At 39.9% G+C, this 24,673-nt stretch overlaps 2 protein-coding genes across 8 annotated transcripts in view; one reads left to right on the top strand and one right to left on the bottom strand.

The window, feature by feature from the left end:
* LOC119845486 (opsin-3-like) overlaps positions 1 to 2,140 on the top strand; it is a 119,044-nt gene extending 116,904 nt beyond the window's left edge. The window contains exon 4 of the mRNA XM_038377839.2: positions 1,105 to 2,140. Within this exon, the coding sequence (XP_038233767.1) occupies positions 1,105 to 1,347 (243 nt within the window). The 3' untranslated portion in view covers positions 1,348 to 2,140. The remainder of the gene's footprint in view (positions 1 to 1,104) is intronic.
* The window catches only part of ST6GAL2 (ST6 beta-galactoside alpha-2,6-sialyltransferase 2), a 275,950-nt gene that overhangs the window by 6,288 nt on the left and 244,989 nt on the right, over positions 1 to 24,673 (bottom strand). For 6 of the 7 annotated variants that reach the window (XM_043509904.1, XM_038377770.2, XM_043509987.1 and 3 more), the window contains 4 exons: positions 21,420 to 22,422; positions 17,543 to 17,640; positions 15,162 to 15,263; positions 12,918 to 13,092 (listed from right to left, as the gene is read on the bottom strand). In XM_043509904.1, coding sequence (XP_043365839.1) covers positions 12,918 to 13,092; positions 15,162 to 15,263; positions 17,543 to 17,640; positions 21,420 to 22,365 — 1,321 coding nt within the window. In that variant the 5' untranslated portion in view covers positions 22,366 to 22,422. Of the gene's footprint in view, positions 1 to 8,921; positions 9,195 to 12,917; positions 13,093 to 15,161; positions 15,264 to 17,542; positions 17,641 to 21,419; positions 22,423 to 24,673 lie in introns of those variants that run through there. The other variant, XM_043510074.1, reaches the window with a different exon arrangement.

Genomic DNA, 24,673 nt, shown 5'->3' with positions numbered 1-24,673 from the left:
GAAATTACATAGGTGGACAAAGTGATATAGCTGAGTGTCATCTGTGTATTGGTAGCACTAGAGTCTGTGGCCTCGCAGATATCTCCAAAGAGTTTTATATAAATGCTTAGGAGGATGGGATTCTATGTGACAGGGACACTGTAGATGAGGACAAGCAGGTGCCCCCTGTGACACTCTGGGATTTGTCTGAGGAATGAGTGGATCCAGCATAATGCAGACCCATTTACTCTGGCTCAGTCTCGTATGTATCATCAGCACCATATCATCAACTGTGTCCAAGATTTCTGAGACATCCACCAGTATCAGCACAGAGATTCACTTCCTGTTTAAAGCTAGGAATCCACTGTTCCAGGCATTGTTGTCTCTATCCCATGTCCATGCATGGAAATATCCCGGTTCATTAAATGGGAATGTTGTCTCTCATAGCAGGGCTACATTAAAAATAATACTGTCCAACTTTTGGTGTTGCAAATTAGAAGTTAGATAATTGGCTTTCATTTTACAAAGTTTTGGAATTAGAGAGCCACCAAGGGGTTGAGAGCTAAATCCCATGATTTAAAATCAATCAACATTAAAAAAAGTTAATTTACTACTAAAATTAAGCAAAACAATTGTTTAAAATGTAGTTTGGAGCGTTAAAACTCAGATTTCCAATGCTTATTAATGCAAAAACTGATTCTTTTCATCCTGCCCTGCATCATCAGATAATCAAGATGGTGGCTTCCATTCTTTTCTTTTCTTTTAAGTCACTTTAAAACAATGTATTTTTAATTAACTCTTCTTTTATCATTTGATGCAATGATTAGAGCATGTTTTCAATTATACTGAAGTTTCCTTTTACATTAGATGGAATTTATGACTCTAAAGAGTAACAATACTAATCCAAGAGGAAAGATTCCCAAACATATGTGAAATTTACTGTTTCCCTTACAGGCAACAAAGAATGTAAGCGAGAAATGAAGAATTACAAAATTGACAAAAATTATGAGCCTAATCATTCAGAGTGAATCCATGACACCAACCTGTAACTAGAGATGCACTGATTTTACATTTGTCTAGCAGCTTTGTGTAAAAAAGAAACCCTGATTTTATTTTGTTTTTCAGTTTTACAAATGCTTTCTTCTACTTTTCCACTGCTACCCTCCTTCGGCTGCTGATGGAGAATCCCCATGTCAGTCTAAGGTAACCGTAATCCAGCTGAATCAGAAAGTGGACAGTGGAGTCACATGTAATAATCAAGTACTTCCTGAAACGGATGAACAAGTGGCCTGTCTGCAGAGCCCAGAGTCAAACATAGAGACAGCTTCAGAAGACACACCACAGATGTTAAAGGAGAATTCTTGCTGATGAATAGACACACACCTTAACCAGTGTACATTGTTTTATTGCCATGCTACCCAGTTTACTTTAACATTCCTAAAGGAAGCTGCTATTTGTGGAATAGGGAAAAAAAAACATGACAAGAACAAAAACAGGCTTCTGTTACTACTTCTTAATAGCAACGAAGATTGAAAGTCACTGAAGAAACTGTTTGATATGGCAGTTTTAGAACAATACAGGTGACCTTCCTAGTAAAAGTTAATTCTTTAATGGAGAACTGAAAAGCAGTGAAGGTTTAAATCTTTATAATCTGATGAGCAATGTCTCCAAGAGTCAATCTTTATTAAGGACATATGTGTCATCTAGTTTATCCCTTTGCCAGTAGATTTTTCCCTATTAGTATTTTGGTCTCCTATAGTTATAAAAGTGAGTGATGGAGATTCCACTCCTTCCCTTAGACAAAGCCTAAAAAACTCCAAGATTTTCCTGATATTCACCCTAATTTCACTCAACTCCTCCTAGTTAAACCCCTTTAGCCTATAACATTAATCTCCATCCTTAGCATTTACAACAATTCCACATTTGCATGTGGCTATTTATTGGTATTCTGCACCCTGCCTGGCTAATACCTATTTATTTCCAGGTGCAGTTCAATCTTTTTAAGTGGTTGATGACCCAGGTATCAGACAATGTCTTTCTTTCAACGCTTGTTGCAACTATTACAGTCTGGTAGGGCATGCTGTCTGTCTGTTCCTGCGGTTGAACTCTCCAGGACCAGCAGCCACACATTTACTGCAGGGCCTAAAGTAGACTTGCGGGGGGGAGGGGGAAGAGGGAAAGTGTTCCCTGTACCAGCCAAAGAATAAGGGAGATGTGGGAAGTGCTGATTGTTAAAAGCTCCCTCCTCCCCAACCCATGGCTTGGATAAAGGCGTGTGAGGCACACTTAGCCCTTCTTCTGCTTTCCCTATTGTTTATGTTCCAGATACATTTTCCCTCATCTACCACAGCCTGAATTTTGTAAGATTTACATGAGCAGTGATGAAATATTTTACTGAATTCACATCTACTAATTTAATTCTGTCCCAAACTAGAATAAATGTGTCGAGTTTGCATTTATTTATTTATGTAAACCTATGCTACTTACTGCTCACATAATGGAATTATTTCCATTATCCTTTATCGACCAAATTTCCAAAATGTGATGTATAGATGAACACTATCACTTATGCAAGCAAATTATCAAATTTACACATGCAAACACAATTTCTTGCATAAATCAAGCACACATCTGTTCTGCATGTGATAAATATCTAATTTGCGCACACAAATGGTAGAGCACAAAAAATCAGTTGTGTAAATGAGTGCTTGCAAAGTTGCACACACTCAAATACGGGGTGAGTCAAGATACCTTTTAGAAGCGTGAGTAGATATTTAAAGCATTTCCTCAATGCTTATTCCACTATTAAGACATTTTAGAAAGAATTCCACCACTTTTCCAGTATCCTTCTGGCTCCAATAGCAGTTGATTTAAAGACTAGAAGAGAACAATACTGTGATTCATTCTGGTGAACATACATGCAAGTAAAGACAAAGCTTAAAAGAAGGGACAAATATTAGTTGTTTTTAAAATGTAAACAGAGTCAACTGGCAAAGTTCTATTTTCAAGTCTCTAAAAACGTGTTGCAAACAAAGAACAATAAAAACTACAATAATCAGTGACATTCTTTTAATTGGGTAGTGTCACTGGTTCAGAGTACTTCACAGTTCAATGCATCTAACCAACCTTATTTAGGGAGAAGATTAAGTCACTAGAGAGTACATACTGGCAAGGGAAATATACTATATGACTGAATAGCTCTTTTCCATCTGTAACTTCTGAATCCCTTAATAAAACTGACAGCATAAAACCTGCCACGAAATCCTAATAATCCAGTAAAACATCTTTTAAATCTAGCGATGAAAACTGAAAAACGAATAAAATTCTAAATTAGAGATGACACTCCATTCTTTCCTCACACAACTGTAAAAAAAGTGCACAAACAGGAAAGTTAACCTCTTCATTCTGCATGAGCGTGACTAGACATCTTAGGTTTATTTAAAAGCTTTTAGATCCTTTTTTTAAAAATTTTATATTTATAACAGTTCAAAGAACTGATGAAGAACAAACCTACTGTCTGATGGATGACCTAGGACAAATTTAGAAAAACATTAAATAGAAGGAAAATAGTAGGAATCTAAAACAAATAATAGAAATTAGAAATGCAAAGAACTAGGACACTTAGTCCAGCCCCCTGCCAATATCAATATTTTTTCCCTACTGTGCATTTTCTAATGCTCTGTACTTTCTGCTCTTTAAAAGTTCCAAGCAATAGGGCTACCAACATTTATCTGGGGAGCGCATTCCACAGCCTCTAAATCTGACAGTCAAGCCTCCCTTTCTTAATTTCCTTAGTTCTCTTATATCCTTTTGCACCATTCTACTCATTTCCATTTTTCTTAGTGTTTATGACCTTCAAATGGGAAGTTTATGTCATCTGGCCTCAGCTATTTAGTTGTTGCTAAACATTTCTTTTAAGTTTTCCTCACAATTCAATTTCTTCATCCCCCGAGCATTTTGGGTGGTCTTCTCAAACCCCCTTGATATTGTCAGTAGCTTGGCATTGAGGTGCCCAGACATGAACACTGAATTTCAAATGAGCAATAACTTAACAATGAGACCTACTCCTCTATGGACTAGTTCTAAGGAAATTGGGGAACTAGTTCTAAGGAAATTGGGGAAGCCCTATCAGTTGATTCATGTAAAAATTAGGCTGGACAGATTACTCAAGAATATACCGTGGGGATCCAGAATCAACAGGTGGACAGAAAAAATGATTTATAGGCCTTTTCCAGTTCTGATGTCTATAATACACTATTTTTGAGCTCTCGGAGCTTAAACATCACATCTATTTTTAATAAGGAAAATAAAAGAGAGTGTGGAGATTACAAAGAAGAATTTAACCTGACCTTAAATGTGGCAAGAATAACTGGTGAGGCTATAGTACTACCATATGTGCAAAAAGGGAACTGAAAAGATTTCCCGATAAGCCAAACCTAGTCTATGCTAATGCCCTAGCTCTTTTTTTATGGTCCAAAAGTCATATTTGGATTACAACAGCTGTAAAATAGGACATTTTAAAAATAGTTTTTCCCACATACAGAAAAATCTAGAAAAGTTGCTGTATAGGCTACAGTTCAGGAGTGTGACTTATGAGTATTCTGTAGATAAGTTACTGTGGGGAAAATTATGATTAGCACTAAAAAATATTCATTTGAAAAGAATCTTAGAACATCAGGAGGTTATCTAGTCCAACCCCCTGTTCAAAGCAGGACCAATCCCCAAGAGTTTTTAAAATATATATTATTCAAATAAAATTATCAAGTTATCAAGCTTGCTGCCCAGCTGTTTCTTTATTATAATATTACAGTTTTGGACACTAATAAAAATTTAAATATTTCAAAATGCTCAATAGGATATATTATATTTCTATTAAAAGGAAGGTAAACTAACTTTAGAATATTTAGATAGGGCTTAAATTGAGTCTAAATGGCACAACTAAACTCTTGGGATTTTGCAATCTGTGCGGCTGAAAATATTTAAACAGAATTAAATGAAAAATATTAAGTTACTTGCATGGATGGCTTATGCAAATGAACACAGATTCTAATCAAAAGGAGAAAATGTGATAATTTGTTTATTGGTAATTTTAATAACTCAAGAGGTTTTTAATTTCCAACATGCATCTTTTGCACAGTACAATTGTGCTTTGTGGTTAGCAAATTAATTTTTAAAACATTTTTCCTAGTTTGTAAATATATAAAATTTAATTTAATATACCTGAGAATAACAGATGACGTATAAAAGCATCTGAAGTAAGGAATCTAATTCAAACATTAACCAAGACTTCAGCTCAGCTTCTGATTTAGCAAAACTGTTTAATTATTTACAGTGCAGAAGTACAGATACAGGACTTGATTTTCAGAAGTGCTGGGCACTCACAACTTCTGTTAAGAGTTGTCGATGTTCAGTAACTCTGAAAAATGAAGCCCAAAGGTTTTCACTTTTTTAAAAAGTCAGCATTAAAGAGACCTTAACAAGCTTATGTGAGACTGAACAAAATCACATATATGTAATCTGATAATCACATACATGTAATCTGATTATCACACACTCAGTATATGCCAATGTTTTCCCACACATCACAGTAACAGCCACAGAACTAAGTTTAACAATGTAACTATTTTGAGTTAAACTATTTTGTTTAATTAAGTACATTAATTTAAGGTTTTTTTAACATAGGGTATAAAGAAAATACAGTTTTCTGCACGTTAGTCTGCATATGTACACTGTGTGTTTGTCACTCTTTGAAGAGACATGGATGTCAAAGTAAAAGGGACATATTCTCAGGTGAATGCTACTGACTCCGTCAAATTTAACAAACAAAAGGCAAGAACAGAAGCAATGGTAAATACTGTAGCTAAGCTATCATTGAGGTGTATCCCCAGAAATATTACAAAACACATGTATATATGAAATTTACTTTTTGCTGGTGTTCAGGAATGCTGGATGCAAGAGTATTTGTTCATGTTTGTAACAGGGCTATACAATGCCACAGATATCCACGTGGATTGAACGCAGTATGTTACCCACAGTTCTGTGGGTTTAATAGATTTTTTTAAATGAAGAAAAGTGCTGCGTTCATTTTCAAGAGAAGGTTATTTCATGTCTGTTTGGTCAATCAAAGATGACAAATATTAATCACAAGAGAAAACTACTTCAATTTACAGAAAATCAATACTAATGAAAGAATTTAAATGTCACCAAATGGCGTTTGTGCCTAGACATAAGCAGTAATATACCGGTGTTTGATGTAGATTTTTGCATGGTGTAGTTTGATTAGAAATCAATATATATTACTGTAAACACAAAAAGTTGCAACATTTATCAATAACTATAATGTATTCTGTAAATTCATAGATATGAAAATGCTAAACAAGATTATCATGTGCTGTTAAGTTTTATTCAAGGACAAATGACAGGCTGGAGTATTAAAGAAACCCACCACACAGAATGAAAAGATGAAAAGTGATGGATAACATAATGCCGGAAATGCTTCTGAAATGAGTTTACTCCCCTCTCTGTGTATACAAGGAAGTTGAAGCTTCTTAAATATTTGAGTGTTTTCTGCCTGCATGATAATATATCTGAAAAGAATAACCACTACACCAGTCCAATTTTGTTTTTTAGCAACTAGTTACCAGATTACTAGCTAAGCCAAGGTAACAATAACACAGGCAAATGGTTTTAAAACAACTAATATGTTTAACATTGTCACTGTTTCTTTTCAAGTTATGCAAACATTCTTTTTAAGCCGAGGTAGAGATCCCCAGCATTCTTCTTGTCAGCATGCCATTTGAAATGGTTTTATATCTGTGTCCTGAAGGAAAACAATCTGATAATGTACCAGTGTTATAATTTGCTTGCTTGTGTTGTCATTTTGAATTATGCATACAAAGGAAGTTGAATGTATTGTTATCGAGAATCCGTAATGCCTACTTGTAGTTTTGAACTGTACCGTGAACTGTAAATCCTGAAACAAGAATTTCTTTTTCAATAATAAAATATGTATTTAGTTATGGTTTATATTTTCTTAAAACCCAGCTCTCTTTGAATTTTGCCCTATCCTACCTCATTTCCCTTCTTACGCCTACTCGGGGTAAAGTCCTACTAACTAGTAGCAGTGATACTGTTTAATAGGTGAAGCCGGTGTTCTTTAGCACATAGGTTACTATAAGACTGACTTATTTTACTACCACCACCACACTGCAAATCAGGCAGATATGCAATTGAGTATGGCTCTGTACTCACAGCCATAAGAACCTATTCTATGGATTTGGTATAATTCCCATGTACCATGTCACATGTAGGTGTGACTATATATGCATGAAGGGTCATGAAAGGCTCTAGAAGCAAGAGAGGTATGCCCCTCTTCTACATACTCCAGATGTAGCTAGAGTGATTCAACACCTGATGGCATCTTGCCAAAAATTAACTGTGAAAGGTAGAATCCCTATTCACAGCAACAAAACGCAGTGTGTGCACAGAAGATGAGCGACAGCGAGCCACCGTATTAAAGGGAAGAGGCCATTACAGCATTAGCCAATTAAATGTCACAACTCCAATGCCCAAGGCTGCTGGTGTAGATCCCTCAGGCACATGGTGACTGGAGCACACCAGTTGACACAAGAATCCCTTACCCTAGGCAGCTGCTGAAGTGAATGGTTGCCTCTATACAGTGATACACTGCCAGCCAAAGGCACATCCTTTCCATGTTCTAAACTGGAAGCTGTCGCAACAACAATCTTTAGCACACGAGGGTGGGACCACAGAAAGGCAACTGCCTCTTGTAAAGTGACTTAACAGGAACTGTAACGACAATACAAAAAAATTCAGTGGGGCATGAAGGATGCTGATGTCACAGCGAGCCATGGCTTATGGTCTGTTACTCTGGGACAGTGCTAGAAGTAACTTGTGGCTTGGAATGCTAGCTGTACCCACCACAAAACAAGGGCCCATTTCTTCTGCCACTTCAGCCGTTACTTGTACCAGGGGCCCATGCTCCCTTATAAGATACAGTAAGGATGTACTGCTATAGAACCCAGAAAACCGTCCCTAGTCTTCCTCCGCCGAACCCTTCTAACTCTGGTGTATGGGAAGTGAAGGAGTGAGCAGCTGAGTGCTAACTGCAGAACAGTATTTACTCTGTGCAGTTCTGGACTTGTGACCCTGATGTATTGTGCAGTGGCCCAGTTTAGATCATAAGCTCTCTGTGACAAGGACTGCGTTTGTTAGCACTGTGAGGCCTCAACCCGGATTGTCGTCCCTGACCACCACTGTTGTATAAAACATGTATATTAATATTTTGGAGCAATATATCCACCACTGCCACTGCATGTTTCAGTACTGCACTAGGCCAGTGTGATGCAATAACAAGTGTCACCAGTCACACAGAAGGGGAAGTTCCATATAGGCTTCCAAACACCTATTTGCTCTAACTAGTTGCTTTATACTATGGCATATCAGAAGTAAATACCCAGCTTTCTCCCAACTTACTAAGTCCCCAATTCAACATCCCTTTCAACAGTAGATAAAATTCCTTCAGCTCAAAGTAGAAGATTGAACAAAACCGAAATGTTCCATTCATTTTCAACCTTCCTGTGCTGATGAACTGTACGGAGGGGGATATGAGTCATGAAACACATGCAGTGGTCCCTCCTCTAATTAAAAGTTCCTGTTTGTATCTCTGGCTCATAGCAGTGCTTCAATTAGTTAAAAAAGCAGTGGTATTCATTCCAAAGATTGCCTTCGTCTCTCACAAACATCATAATGAAGCTCTCCCTCCCCACCCCCCCACCCCATCCCCGCCATCTGTTCAGTGCCTTTTTGCTACTGGCGAGGATACAATTGTGTGCTGTAAATGAAACACACCATTTTTCTAAACAAGGTGGTGTATGTTCTTACTTTGTCTGTACTTCCATTTGCTTATTCCTCTTTTATCCTTCCATTTACTCATTCCTCTTCTTCTATCTCTCACTCTTTCGTTCCTGCTGTTTTTTTTCTCTCTAGTGATGCACCTCTGTCATGGTGTTGTGCCGTATCAAGCCAAAACTGGCACCTCTGTCTGCTTGTATGTTGTAGGTCTCACACTCTATGTTCTCTCTCTCTTTATTGTCTCACTTTTCACTCAGAATAGCTTCATCTTTTGTGGTTCTTATAATGTGCGGTATCCAATGAATGCAACTTTCATCCCAGTAATATGTCTCACTGCATGGCTGAAAATTAAAAGACACTACTGGAGTGGTGCTGTAAACTGTTGTCTGTAGGGCCCCTGGGCCTCATTTGTTGCAGAAGGTGGAAGGTGTGTATTACAGTTCCAGGTAACTGCACCTATATCTTCCCCCTCCCTCTCCATCATCCACTCCTAGAGTGCTCACTCAGGTCTCAGATTGCCTGCCATCATCTGTCACTGGGTAGGGACCCTTGTCCCATTCTCTTCTGACTGGGAGTATTAAGGCTGCACAAACCCCTGCCATCCGCTGCGATATCCACAGCAAGCCAGTCTGCGTAGATTTGATTTATTCAAAGGCTTATAACTTGACCAAGTTTGGGCAGATTTTCATGAGGACAGTAAAGGAGTCAGCCCTGAAACAAAGGCTACTCCTCTGCCAAATTTCAAGTCCCCACTCCACAACATGGGAGCACTAGAGCATTTCCAAAGGAAAGGTCACCAGAATTTTTGTTTAATGTAAAAAATGGAAAGTATTTCTCCTAGGCTTGTCCTCAGAAATAGCTGAACAGTTTTGGCTGGAATTTTCCAAAACAATTTAGCCTGTCATGGAAAATTTCAGCCCAGATCATTTAAATTTAGCAAAGTTATCAACATCTGAAAACAGGGCTTTTTTATGGGAAGTGTTGGGCAAACTAACAACAGGTAGTGGTACCAGGAAGGCTGCAGAGCTCCTGAAGGCTCCATACCATGGATGTACTTTTACCCAGGTCTGGGCTCAGAGTATGTACCCTTTGCAATGTACGAAATATGGACAATACAGAGCAATCTCACTAGTAACATCACTAAAGATTTGCTATCCTGACTATTGTGCTAGGAAGGTTTTCAAGCTCAGCTAGCAAAAGGGCCACTTAGCGACCTTAACAATATGTAGGTGGGTCTATCCTTCTGTACAGCGTGGTCAGCTGGAATCTCTCTCCCTCTCACTGCATCCCAGGACTATTTTCAGTTGTACGCCCCTTTCTCAGTATATAATAAATAGCTGGAAACTTGGTGAACCACCTCCAATGGGAGAATATCCAGAACATATGTGTTAAACAGGAGAGCGACATTCCCCCATTCCTTTGTTTAATTAGGTACAGATTATTATAACCATGTTAAATAGTACTTTACTCCAGAAGTAATCCCAAGGACTTCAATAGGACTACGATGAGTAACATGCTACACAATGTGAGTATGGATGACAGAATCTGTCCCTTTAGGAGAATATATAAGTGACAAAGGCTATGCGTCTGTTTTAACTATAGGGCTGCAAATCTTGATTTAGAAAAAAGGCATTCTAATAAACTGATTTTATGCATGCTTATTTTGGTTCAAGTTATAAATGCAGGCTTAGATTAAAAGGAAATAGGTCCCTCTACATGTGGAAATTCATACGTGCATTTTAGGCTACTATAAACAGCAGGATCTTTCTTAATTTGATGTTTTCATGCTAATAATGAGATTGTGCTAAGATAGTATGGGCATTTAATAAATCATTTCCTAGATGTCATCTTTAAAATAAGTTACTGCTATATTTTATAACAACTTTCATTTATCTAGTCCCTCTATTCAATTTGAATTATATTTGCTAGGGATATTCATCCCTAAATATGCTAATTTTTTAGATTTACAAACAAAAAAGCAGTGCCGTGAAATTTAGATTACATGGCTATCATACAGTCCCTCTCATTTGTGTCTGTCAGCTTCAGTTCCAAACAGATATTTGTCACTTGAGTTGCTGATAGATATCCAATCTGAACACTAACATGTCCCATCAGATTTCTGCCAAATTTAAATTACATTATTATGCATTATCCTACCATTTACATCTACCTCTGACAATACACAGTTACTGTAGTATGCTCTCTTCAGTTTAAACTACGTTACATGTGCACTGTATAGATATATATTCAATATGCTCTTAAATGTGAAATATATATTCTGAAGAGCTTTCAAATGCACCTAATGCAATAGTAGCTAGATGACAAATAAGGCAATTAAGGCTCACAGTCAGTTTGTCCAATTATCTATCTTAGCATTTTATACTGCTGTCCAGAGTGCCCTCCGTGTAATATCAACAGCAAAAGCAATGTCCCTAGTTAATTTCATGGAGTCTGGCACATCTCCCTTTTTGGGGTTAAAAAACTGCATGAGGAAAGATGGTGGTGTGGGTTTTTTGTTCTTTTTAAGGCCAATTTGTTTCCAACTGCATTTCTGGTTTGGGTTTTTTGGGGCTTTTGTTTTTTTCTTTTGTGTGTTTGTGTGGGGGGGGGTAGGCATTTACAAAGTGGAACTTTTTTAATGTTTAAAAAAAGAAAGTATTTTCTGCTAGCCTTGTTCTCAGAAATAGCCTAACAGTTTTGGCTGAAGTTTTCCACAATAGTTTAGCCTGTCATGGAAAATGTCTCAGGGTTGTCTCTCTTACAATGCAAAGATCTTTTCGGAAAGGAATTTTTTGCAGCATTCCTAAAGACAGATTCTGGATTGACAACTGGACTTTTCCTCTTCATCATTCCCAGGTTCCGCAGCTGTTATTTTATTTTATTTAAAAGTTTTCATTATTCTAGGAAAGATTTTGCTGAACAGTAAGCTTTGAGCAATGCCCTGATATCATTTCCAGAATTCTTTGGCTCCAGCTTCCAATAATTTCATGCTGGGAACTGGCAGCTTCACCATTCTGATGAACACAGCTCTTCTGGTGGATCATGACTGGACAGGTGATCTGATACGGCTCGATCCTATCCCACTGAAAGCCTAAAAACTTTCACTAAGACCTTAAATTGGCTCTGGAATCCAATGGGAAGCCACCAGAGGATGCAGAGAACTGGGGAGACATGGCTTTTCCTACCTGTTGTACTAGCTCAAGTATCCAGGTAATCTTCGCCTTCAGCCCCAGTATTTTCTGACTATGATAAACATATGGACCACTATGGTTAGACCCTTATCCATGGGGGGAAATGGTAAAGTCTCAAACCAGAGGTGGAAGGCAACCCTTGCTGAACTGTTGTTATCTGTGTATCCACTAGTAGTGATGAATCCCATCAGATTTTGAGACTTCATAATGCATTGCTTACATGTATCCCTACATGTCAGTGATAAGCATCTACCAGGCATTGACAGTCACACAACAGGAAATGCGACCTCTGGGCCAAATCATCCCTTCTTCAGGGAAATATTATGGAAGGACCAAGACACTGAGTTGGAATTCTGTCCTGCCTAGTGTAAAGGGAGGGTGGCATGCACTAGCTGCTCTGAGGCTGGAGTAGTACCACAGAGCCCTGCTTGGGCAGGAAGACTCCTCCTCCCCTGTCGTTTGTGGAAGGAGCATGCGGCTTGACTGGTTGGTTTAAGATTTTAAAACTTTACAATGGACAGTAATAGCCCAAAAGGAATTTCATTGTATCTATAACCCATGGTGGACTTTAGCTGTAAGTAAAAGTAATAGTTTTCTTTCATATAACCCCCCGCCCCCCATATATCTCACTGCAGAACTCCATACACTTAAGCATTTCATAAACTATTGATTTAAGGTCAACAACCCATAACATTCATAGTAAGTCACCCCGTTATTTTAGACCACGTTTCCCATGCTGTGCATTTTAACTGCTCATTGTCATTACACTAGCACAATAAATAATGCATGAAAACAGGCCTGATTATGAGGAGTGTATCTATTTAACCATTATTTAGATAACGTGTCTTTTAGGGCACTGCGAGACACACCTACCAATGAAACCTGATGAAGGTGGGTTGGGCTGTATCTTCTCTTTAGTGTTCTCCTGAATGATGTCCCAGAGCTGCCATGTAAACTTGGGATGGAGGATGTAAAACGGCTGGTTTGGATTCTTCCTGCGATGCTGCACATAAGGCGTGAACAGGTTATAGTCTGGCTTCTTAAACCACTGTGGGGTGGGGGGGAACAACCAAAAATGAGAAACTGATAAGTCCTAGGGTGTTGCTCAATGCACACTAAACAGTATATAAAAATACATTACCATTAATGATCTGGAGGATGGTGTGGATTGCACCCTCAGCAAGTTTGCAGATGACACTAAACTGGGAGGGGAGGTAGATACACTGGAGGGTAGGGATAGGACAGAGGGCCCTAGACAAATTAGAGGATTGGGCCAAAAGAAATCTGATGAGGTTCAACAAGGACAAGTGCAGAGTCCTGCACTTAGGACGGAAGAATCCCATGGACTGCTACAGACTAGGGACCAAATGGTTAGGCTGCAGTTCTGCAGAAAAGGACCTTGGGGTTACAGTGGACGAGAAGCTGGATATGAGTCAACAGTGTGCCATTGTTGCCAAGAAGGCCAATGGCATTTTGGGATGTATAAGTAGGGGCATTGCCAGCAGATCGAGGGACGTGATCATTCCCCTCTATTCGACATTGGTGAGGCCTCATCTGGAGTACTATGTCCAGTTTTGGGCCCCACACTACAAGAAGGATGTGGAAAAATTGGAAAATGTCCAGCGGAGGGCAACAAAAATGATTAGGGAACTGGAACACATGACTTATGAGGAGAGGCTGAGGGAACTGGGATTGTTTAGTCTGCGGAAGAGAAGAATGAGGGGGGATTTGATATCTGCTTTCAACTACCTGAAAGGGGGTTCCAAGGAGGATGGATCTAGACTGTTCTCAGTGGTAGCAGATGACAGAACGAGGAGTAATGGTCTCAAGTTGCAGTGGAGGAGGTTTAGATTGGATATTAGGAAAAACTTTTTCACTAGAAGGGTGGTGAAGCACTGGAATGCATTATCTAGGGAGGTGGTGGAATCTCCTTCTGTTGAGGTTTTTAAGGTCAGGCTTGACAAAGCCCTGGCTGGGATGATTTAGTTGGGGATTGGTCCTGCTTTGAGCAGGGGGTTGGACTAGATGACCTCCTGAGGTCCCTATGACCAGCAGCTCTGTGTTGGCACTAAAGTACAAAAGCATAGTCACCAAGCCAGCCTGGGTTGCTGGACATTTTCTTAGTGAGCCAGTCCTGAACTTGGGCTGCTCTGCTCCCTCATACATGCACGTGCTCCCAATATACAATTCACTCCAGTGCATAGAACCAACACAAGGCCTATGCACCATTCACAGACCCATGTTAAGTAATTAATTAGGGGTTAAATAGGCTTAGTGAGAATTTCATTCCAAAACATCACATCACTACAGCACCTCTCTTTCCCCACCAGCTGCAGCAGCTCCTGGAGGAGGCTGAAAGCACTCTGTCAGCTGCACTAAAAGGGGTTCACCTGATGAAACAGGCACACTTATCTCCAGCTGCAGTGTGCTCAGCTCTATTGCTTCCCTGAGCTCCCACTGCCAATAGCCTCCTTTTCTACAGAGCCCCTCCAGTGACTGCAAGATGGATTTTTTGGGGGGTGATGGTGACTGGAAACAAAGGGATTTGGGAGAGGAGGGCACCAGCAAATTAATTTGCAAGTCTGGGGACTTGTGAATATATATATATATATATATATATATATATATATGGAGGTGTGCTTGGGGGTCAATGGATTTGGAAGAGACTAGGGAAGTGTCTTATGTATTTTTATTTAAGTGTAGGGTTTTTGTGGCGGGGAAGATGGAAAATACAGATGTGATGATTTACCTTAGCTCATGCCCCTCCACAAAAATCCAGCACTTCCCTACCTGCCACACACAGCAATTTCTCCCATATTTATTATCTAAACTCTCATTTTGAATACACAAAACAGCAAAATCTCACCCTAACCAATCCATCCGCCCTCAAAATAAGTAGTCTGCTCAGATAGAAGTGAGGGCCATTCAAAAGACTTTGCCCAGTGAATATACATCTCCATATAGAAATGGTGTGCTTAGTTATAAGTACAACATTAAAATCTTGAGATCATTGAACTGACAGGTAGCTATGGGCTGTAGAATCAAACTATTCATTGCAAGTAACTTTGTTCACCGTTTTCAGCTGGTTGGGAGGAAATGAGCAAACTGAGGACTTACCACGTTCAGATTTGCAGAGTAAGGAGCAGGATCCCAGGCCACTAAAACAACATCTTTATATAATGAGCTGTCAATGAAGTGATGGTTTGGATTGGTGAGAATCTGAAAACAAACACACACACACAAATGTTTTCAATGAAACCTGAGCAACATGAATTCTCTCTCTACAAAAGAACATGCAAAAGAATAGCACTAGTAAATGCAAACGTGTACCAGAGTGAAGTCCAGGAACTCTATGAGCATCAAGCTTTTTGAAACATGGCACATCAGTGGCAACACAGATACACATCCATGTTTTTGTTGGATGCTCAACAAGCAAACAAAAATGGTGGGGGAGGGGGAAAAGAGGGCTTATCACAAACCTTTTCTTGCTAAGGCTAAATGCAAGGGGTTTGGGTTTTTTTAAACATGTAAAAGACCTGAGCCCACGGGAAGTACAAAAAGAATAATCAACTTCCCCAAAGGCTTCTCATTCCCCTCCACAGCTTCAAATGCTCCTAGTTATCTGGTGGCCCTGTGGATACACATAGGGTGTGTCTCCAGAAAATAGTCAGGAGTTCCTCTCTGAAATAAAAGATTCCCTCTGGCACTTGTGTTACTTGAACCTTCAGTGAACTTTTATCAATTTTATGTGTTTCACCGTAAGCAGCACTCATGCGTGTGTGAAGATTCAGTTCACTGAATTACAACTGTGTCCACAGTGGATCACCAGTAAGGAACGTGTTACAGACCCACCCAGAAGCCCACCTGTTGTGTGTGGACACAGCTATGTATTTTGGAAATTAAAGTATTACTAACCCAAACTGCACATCGGAATCTTTTCTTGGGGAGCCAGCAACTTTCACAGGAAAGATGTGACCCCAGGATTCTACTTTGGTGTTCTGTTGTTTTTAGCTTAAATAATACAACTCAGATCCACTGCTGTCAATTGCTCTTCTGTTTCTCTCCAATACATCTTCTCCCTAATCCTTCTAGCCCACTGTGGCTTTCCTTTCATTCCTCCTGGCCCATCCTATCCCCAAGATGCAATTCCTTTGGCTTCTAAGCAGCTCTTGCTGATCCTGGGTCATCCAAACCCAGGGAGGATTGGGAAGAATGATTTCAACAGTGATTAAAACAGCATTAATTTGGCTCCAGCTGTTTTATTAATCTGAATTCCAGACACATGAATTCAAAACTAATTGTCATTTCCCTTTAGATTTCAATGAGCCATATTTCCTTGAGAAAAATAATTTTATTGCCATAGCAATAAATAGGTATTTTCCCTACCACAAACTTTGAGTTTAGATGACTTTTCATCAGGTTTCTACAATACCAGAAAAATCAGTCCAAACCACCACAGTATCCCTAACCTCGCATTTCTCTGGGTAGTGAAATAATGTGAACACTTATCTTCAGAGTATAAGCTTATTTAGGCAGAGATCATGTCTTCTTTTAAGTTTGCTCAGCACCTATCACATTGGGGGCACTGCTAAAAACAAATAGTTAAGAAAAGGAATAATTTAACAGTAATGCTACTAAATTGAATTATGCAAGGTTTGCTATGACACAATTTTGAAAATGCAATAATAATAATAATTAAAATGTATATAGCATGTTTTATGTTCAAAACACTGTAAGGACACTAACTAATTAAATCCTCACAATCCCCAGATGGGGAAACTGAAAGGAGAAAATGAAGTGGTTTGTCCATGGCCAGAGCTTAGGAAATCAGTTCTAGCAGTTTTTGAAAATTGAAAAAAATACTTCAACCACAAGATGTCACTACAGCTCAACAAATGTTAACCTCTGTGGAAGAAAACTTTTTTCTGGCTATTTGAGGAAGTTCAGCTCAGATGCATTGTTTAGTTTTCTCTGAGGTTTGTGTATTTTGTATACATTTCCAACTGGACTTACAAAGAGGTGCAGTGACTTGGCCTAGGTCATGCTCCCAGACAGCTCACTCCCGGGAAAAGATGGGGTGGCAGTTTGTAATGGACGATAGGGGAGTTCCAGTAGCCATGCTCCTACAGTATCACGGGGGACCCAGAAGCACTATGGAGGCAAAAATCCTCTGCAGTGATGACTCTGGCCTTAAGCTGGTACCCTGAGATCTCCAGGCTTCATCCAAAACTTTGCAATGATTTCTTTGTCTCAGGGGAACTCTGTGATTCCAGACTCATCACGTTTCCTGCCATTATGCAAGAATACCCTTTAGGGGAGAACTGACCCTGAATGTTTCATCAGTTCTACATCATGGTTATGTCATTGGTGTGAATCAATAGTTGCTCACCAGATTATCCAACCATCTTTGTCCTTAAAATGTTTGATTTCTAAGACGTTAATTAAGCAATGTTATATTGTATAGAAATAATAAACACGAGTTCACAAAAGATTCTGACCTGAGAGTTAATGATGCGCATGGTCGTTTTATTTCCAACATCTTTTTCATAGCCACGTGTAGGAGCAGAATTAAATCTCAGAACTGCATCATGAGAATCTAAGGGCACAAAAGGGATACATTTATATATTTCTTAGTATGATAAAACAATCTAATTTCAAGGAAAATGGATTTGTAAATATTCCTAATCCTGGTATTCAAAGGATAAATATTCTACCATGAGGCAAAGCCAAAATCCTCTTTATCTACCATAGTTACTACAATTGCTCAAATCCACTGGAAAAATACAGAACAATCCAATACTAATTTAACTTGCAATGCATATGCAGTGTAGTTGCAGCCATGTCATACCTCGCCCACCTTGTCTCTTGCAACGTATACAGATTTACCCTCATTGGATAAAATTAGGATGGAAAGGTTAATAGTCCACACAATTTTGCATATTATTTCTACTGCAATATATTAAAACAAATACTTCATGAAAAGATGCATTAAACTAGGTCAGTATGCATTGTGTAATGATCATCACTGCTTAGATACAGAGGTCTATAATAGGCTTATATTTTATAAAGCAGAATTCTGTCTCCCAAACCTGCAAATCCAACCTCTTTCCCCAAATCAGTGCAGCTCTTGTGGAATCTTGGGTGGGCAGAGCTGTCAGTACATAGGCTCTATTCCTCCACAGCAACTTTAGGACCCTCTCTGGCTTCCCGGATGCTGGGCTCCAATAGGGCTGCACTGCTAGGGCTTTCACCCAAACTGGAGTCGTGTAATTAGGAAGAGAAGCTCTGTATAAGAGACAACTGACTTTGGCCCCAATTTCAGCGACGTGGTCAACCATATGCTTATCTTTAAGCACATGCTTTAGTCCCGTTGACTTCAGCTTAAGCACTTTGCTGGATTGAAGCTTGCATCGGTATTGTCTTTGTGAGCATTCCCTACTGCTTATGTAGATTTCAGAAGAGATTGGAAGGGGGTGCAGAGGAACTATAAGAAAGGGGATTAGTGAGAATGGCAGTCCTACTACAGACAGTACTCTCCTGCTTTCACACCTGACCCTGGGATCTACACAAGTTTTGTCCCTTCTGCCTATGGAGAGAAAGAGGATGATCTACGCTAAAGCATGCTACCCACCTCATGTCATATGACAATTTAACTGATGAGTACAATAGTTACTATAACAGTTATTAATTTAACTATATTTAAAATGCACCCATCCATAGCTCTTGGCACAGCTACAAAATCATTCAAAATGGAGCCCAGCATTCACTTTGCACGCTGGTCCCACCCAAACTGACTCTCCCCTCTTCACCCAGACCCTCTGCCTGGAAAAACAGTGGAGAGCTACTACAATGCAGTGCGATCTGAAGATTGACACATCCCAACCCTGAGGTCACCGGAACTACTTGTGTGAATGTGAGATTCGGGACTGAGCCCTGCAAATCTGCAAGGTGCTGAGCACCTCAGCTCCTTCTGGTACAAAGCAAGGAGGGGAGGCTTCTTGTACATCCCTGTGCGCCATGCAATGGCCTCACATAATCTGGCTCTAAAGATCTTGGCCCCTTCCACCTAAACATAAGTGACCTGATTTTTTCCCCCAGAAACATCAATGGGAGCTGCAGGCTCAGCATGTCTGAAAATTAAGCCACGTATATTTAGGTGCCTAAATAAGAATTTTAGGACCCTAACTTTAGGTGTCCAGATTTGAAAGTTTTGACCACAATCTTGGTCAAAGGGGAGTTATACAGTTCACTGTGTGTTTGTTAACATATTTTAGCACAGTGTCTTAAAACTTCCAACATCCACTAGTGCTGGCTTTTATATCATCTGTAAAAACCTTTTATTTTAAAAGAAAAGTAAACTGGGGTGCAGTTTAACACTTACATTAGCTGCTTTTAAGAGAAGTGATTTTAAACCTTGTGAAGTATTTTGAGGTATTCAGGATAAAGCTATAAAATGACTGACTGTTGTTCACATGTTAAGGGGAAAATAAAACCTCCCCATGACTTCACAACAGACTGTGATGCTGCCAAAACAGTTGTGTTTGCCATTAAATAACATGATCTGCAATGCAAGTGTTTACAGTTGCAACATCCATCTTCTTTCAAAAACACCTATGATGAGAGTCCAAAAAGAAAAGAACAAATTAAAGTCTGTGACAGCATTTCTAATAGGAACACAGAAGAGGGAGCTAAAGGACTACTAATAAAAAGTCTCTGTGATCCTCCGTTATCAATTTTTTTGCTTCTGGAAAGATATCTAGTTACAACCCTGATAGGCGTATCACAATCTATGAGAAGGCGCATGCAACCTGGAGCTGTACCCCACATTCTTCCATCAGCAGATCTCTCCCTTTCTAGATGGCCTCTCTTTGGGACTGAAAATCTGTGCCTTGGGAAGGAGAAGCTTGGGGGCAGAAGGGCTGATGGCAGGGCCAGCATCACCGTTCTACCACACGCTAGGTGTGCAGCATGTTATATCCCACACCCTGACTCTAGTGGAGCACTTCCAAATAGCTGAAGTGGGCATTAGAGCTGGTGCAGCAGAACAGAGGCCTTGCATGGGTGGCTTTGGCATTCAGCAGATCCCCAAAGATGTACAGGTTCTGTGATCAAGCACTTCGCTAAGCTCTGACTGCGTGACAGAAAGTTCTGGAGGAGGCTTCTGAGGGGAACCTTAAATTTTCATTCCCCTGTTCCTTCCCCACAGGCTTTTCCGATAGAGGGGTTTGAAATGTTAGACGAAGGCCTTATTAATGGTGGCATTTCAAACCTGTAACTTTTATTAGGATTCTTCCACTCAAGAGAGACACATCAGGTGAACATTCCCAATTAAACTGAGAACTCCACAAGAATATAGAGTGAGTGGCATGAGGCTGCCATGACCAGAATAGTTATGAGGGAATGCTTAGTGCCACGGAGTCAAATGGGTACTGAAGGCACCACGATGTCAGGGTGACCACCCAATACCACACCAAAAATACCTGTGCTGGTTTGAGACTCTGACACTAAAGGATTTTGCTTCATTTCAGTGACAGCATAGTGGGAGGAAGGAATTGTTGAGCTATTTCACCTCAGAGGTTTCTAAATCAGTGGGACTTCTCATGAAATTGGGGGTTGCTCAGTTTTGATTTTAGCTGCAGGCTGGCAGGGCACTTGTGCTGTGCTGGAAGCCCATTAGAGTAGTTTAATAATGACAGAGGTTCTAATAGATCACAGAGATTTAAGGGAAACCCGTGGCAAAGAGACAAAGCAGTAAGATGAAGCAGGTATGAGGATGAGAAATCCTGGATGATGGGAGGAATTACTAGTGTACATCCAAAGATTTCTATAGAAAGTTGGGACAGATAATTCTTTGTTCTGCAGAAGCAAATGGAGGAAATTTGATGCATACATTTCTTCCTTCTCTTGATCCTTTTAACATACTATGATTGTGTCACATCAGTAAAGAAATCCTAAGACAACAAACAAAAAAAGCTTTTCCTTACACTGTACTAATGTATAGACAGAAATACAATGAATCTTTTAAAAATGAAAGCATGGGAATAAATTAACCTGTTAAGGAAGTAAACATGCATCATGCCAATATGTAAAACTGTCACTGTTCTATTAAACTCAATGCATTCTTTGTGACCCAATCCATAATAAAATGTCACCCTCTTAAAATGAATGACTACCATGGGCCTGATCTTCTCTCAGTTATACTGGTGTCATACAGGAGTACTCCACTGAAGTCTATGGAGTTATACGGATGTAAAGCTGGGGAGAGAGAAGAATAAGGATCATCAGGCCTATCCCTGAAAAAGGATGGACCCTTTGATAGATGCACACACACACACACAACATACACACTTATGAGTGAGAAGCATTTTCACCCACCTATTTCATCCCCTAGAGAAGAGTTCAGTATTGCACCAGCAGACATAACTACGGCACAGCTTCTGAAGCCATGTGGATACAGTTTGCCCAGTGGAATTTGAGGAACGTGCTTTTCCCATCCAAGAGCTGAAAAGGGGGCCTCCTTGCCATCTATTGTTTTCACATGCACCCTGTCCTTGAGCTCACAGATGAGCTGGTCTCCTGTCAGTCTGGAGTTTCGTTTCCCTTTGAACCGCACCCCATGTTTGTTGGTGTTCAGATAATCTTTCATAGCTTTCTGCAGGCGAGGGTTCAGCATCTTGGAGGAGACATCCCCTTTCCAAAGCCTATAAAGGACGGATTTTGACATTGTGGAATATAACCCATCCCAATCATCAGACTCATCAAACAGCTGGCTTCTCCTGTGTATCAGGTTTCTTTTCTTTGTTCTTTTCTCATGGATCCTTTTTTCCTGTAAAACATTTTTCTTCTGATTATCTTCATTGGGAGAGATGAATTTCACTATCTCTTGAATGTTGCTGTGTTGCTGAGGCTGGCCAGCAGCAAATAAATAGTTGTCATCCCCTTGATGGAAAGCATTTTTTGATTTTCTCCCTATCTGGGAAGGAAAAAACTCTTCTTCATTTTCAAAGCCATCTTCTAGATCAATCCACTTTTTAATGCTTCCAGTCCCCAATTTAAATGAATCTAAGAGATCTTCATTAAGAAGCACCTCGTTCCTATCTATGTTTTCAGAGGATGATGGGTCATGTATTGCTCCCATAATAACTCTCTGCTTGCCCTGAATGGGCACGAGCCTCTTCGTCTCAATGTAAGAGAAGGAACTTGGAACTGGTTCAGCAGCGTTGCTATCTGTAAAATAGATGAAGATCACCAAGAAAAGGAGACCCCATGCAAATAGCCCAAACAGCATTAGTTGTTTCCACTGCTTCAAGTTAGGTTTCATGGCAATGCCTGTACCAACTCCTCTGTGCCTTGAAGTATTGGTGAACGGGAATGAAACCTGAAAAGAATATCAAATATTAATCAAGAGCTGTTCTGAAAACAGAGAAAACCTAGAAGTATATTAACAAGTTCTGGGAGGAGCAGGCTCAGTGCATACACAGCAGCCTGGGAGTCTCAGGGGAAGAAACAAACATAGGCACTCAAGACACCATATAGGTGACACACTTTGTCTCCATCCACATGGTGACAGCTGCTGGCTACAGAAGTCATCTCTGGTGGCCAGTTTATAGAGCAACATTGGAACCTGCTTTGGAGGAGGTCATTTACTTGTCGGCTTCTGCTGTACCCAATACACCAAACTTAATAATGTGCATTATGGAGAAATTCCAGCTCCCTCCTCTGTGGCCATGGAAGGTTATGTGCAGTCAAACCACTATGATTCTTCTGTATAAAGATCAAGGAGTTACATAGACAGTGCACAAGGCCTCTACATGGTACAGAGCCTTGCTGTGCATAGGAGCTAGTGAGGGGAGGCTCATGGGCAGGCTGGGATGGGACCTTATTCATTTACATGGGATACCTCCATTTTATATGGTTAAATTATGCAAGTGGATGTACACACCGCTGCAAGTTGTTCTACAAACTATTCAGCAACATATTAGCCTCAGGCTGTGCTGTAGATAACTGTGTAACCTCAGCATGAATTTCAAATATGGATAGGTCTTACTGCAGACTTTGAGCCCAATTCTTCTCTCACACAGGTATAAATCAGAAATAACTCATGTGAAGGCAATGGTGTAACATTGGAGGAAAGCCAGCACAAGTGAAAGGATAATTAGGCCCACTACTCCTACAGAAACAGAAATATGCTGCAAGTAGCAATATGCTGGTGGCACATTTGAATTTTGAAGGACAAATTTCATTTGTCATAGAACAACATCAAGCACAATGTACGTCTATTTCAGCTATGTCACCTCATGCTTATACTACCACTTCTATGGCCTGATTATCCAATGTTGTACTGGTTTTACATTAATGTATCACCACTGAAATTTTCCTCAGCTGGTGTAAATTGGTGTTGCTTCATTGCACCATCTGAACCATCTCATCTGGCCCAATGGCTTTAAAACCAGTGTAGTCCAGCAGAATATCAGGCCCATTATATGCAAAATAACTGTCTTTTTCACATCCCCTGTACGACACATTTTGTGGTATTAGTGGAAAGAACACAGTGGATTTTTGTATGCCAAGACAGGATGCCAAGAGTTAACCAATTTCTTAAAGAGCGAACTTTTAGATAAGCCACTAAATATGCAGACAAATCAGACAAACCACTAAATATGCAGCTCAAGGATAGCAACAGACTTTTTTTTTTTTTTTTTTTTTAAAAAAGATCAGGTATAGGCTTGGAAATTTGCACTTTACCCACAATGCTGGGATTGTGGAGGACTTTTAGGGAAAAAATCCTGGAAAAATGAAGTAAAATCTGAGCAACAGGACTTTACTCCAAGGAAGATACACTGCAGGGCTGATTGCTTGTCACAGACATTGGGATGCTCTTTACCACTGAACTGACCAGCAACAGAAGAGCATATTATGGCAGGGTAGGGCAAGGATCAGCCCATACATATAGACACACACGGGGAGGATGCAATAATGCACGTGGGGCTTTGCAAATGCTAAGACCCAGGGGTGCCAATCACCCAAGTTAACTGTGTAGTAAAGCAATTTCCTATTTTTCTAGTCTAGGCAAAGCCTCGAGCAGCAAAAGAGCAGCTGAGTTGGGGCCTTACAAATGTCCAGGTAGAGACATAATATCACAGTGTCACAGCTGAGTGGCCAAGTTTCACTGCAAACAAACTTACTTCTAATGCACAGAAGAAATTAATCCATGTAACAGTGAACAGATAATTCCCATGCTCTGCAAACATTCAGCTTGGGTTATACAAAACACCTGGAAAAATACCTATTATGCAAACTGACCCATTTCCTACTCCCCCACTCTGTCGGTGCAAGATGAGTCTCTTCAGTATGTTCATGAGTGCTGTTTCCAGTTTTAAAAGACTCAAGGCTACTTCTGTCAGGAGGCTGCTTACAGTATTCACAAAAAGAAAAGGAGTACTTGTGGCACCTTAGACTCTAACATTTATTTAAGCATAAGCTTTCTAAGGTGCCACAAGTACTCCTTTTCCTTTTGCGAATACAGACCAACACGGCTGCTACTCTGAAACCTGCTTACAGTATGATTGTTAAAAGAAAAGGAGTACTTGTGGCACCTTAGAGACTAACAAATTTATTAGAGCATAAGC

This window comes from Dermochelys coriacea, chromosome 1, assembly GCF_009764565.3.
Source record: "Dermochelys coriacea isolate rDerCor1 chromosome 1, rDerCor1.pri.v4, whole genome shotgun sequence".
NCBI lineage: Eukaryota > Metazoa > Chordata > Testudines > Dermochelyidae > Dermochelys > Dermochelys coriacea.
Note: the sequence above shows the minus strand (reverse complement) of the source record. Positions and strands in the feature narration are given on the sequence as shown.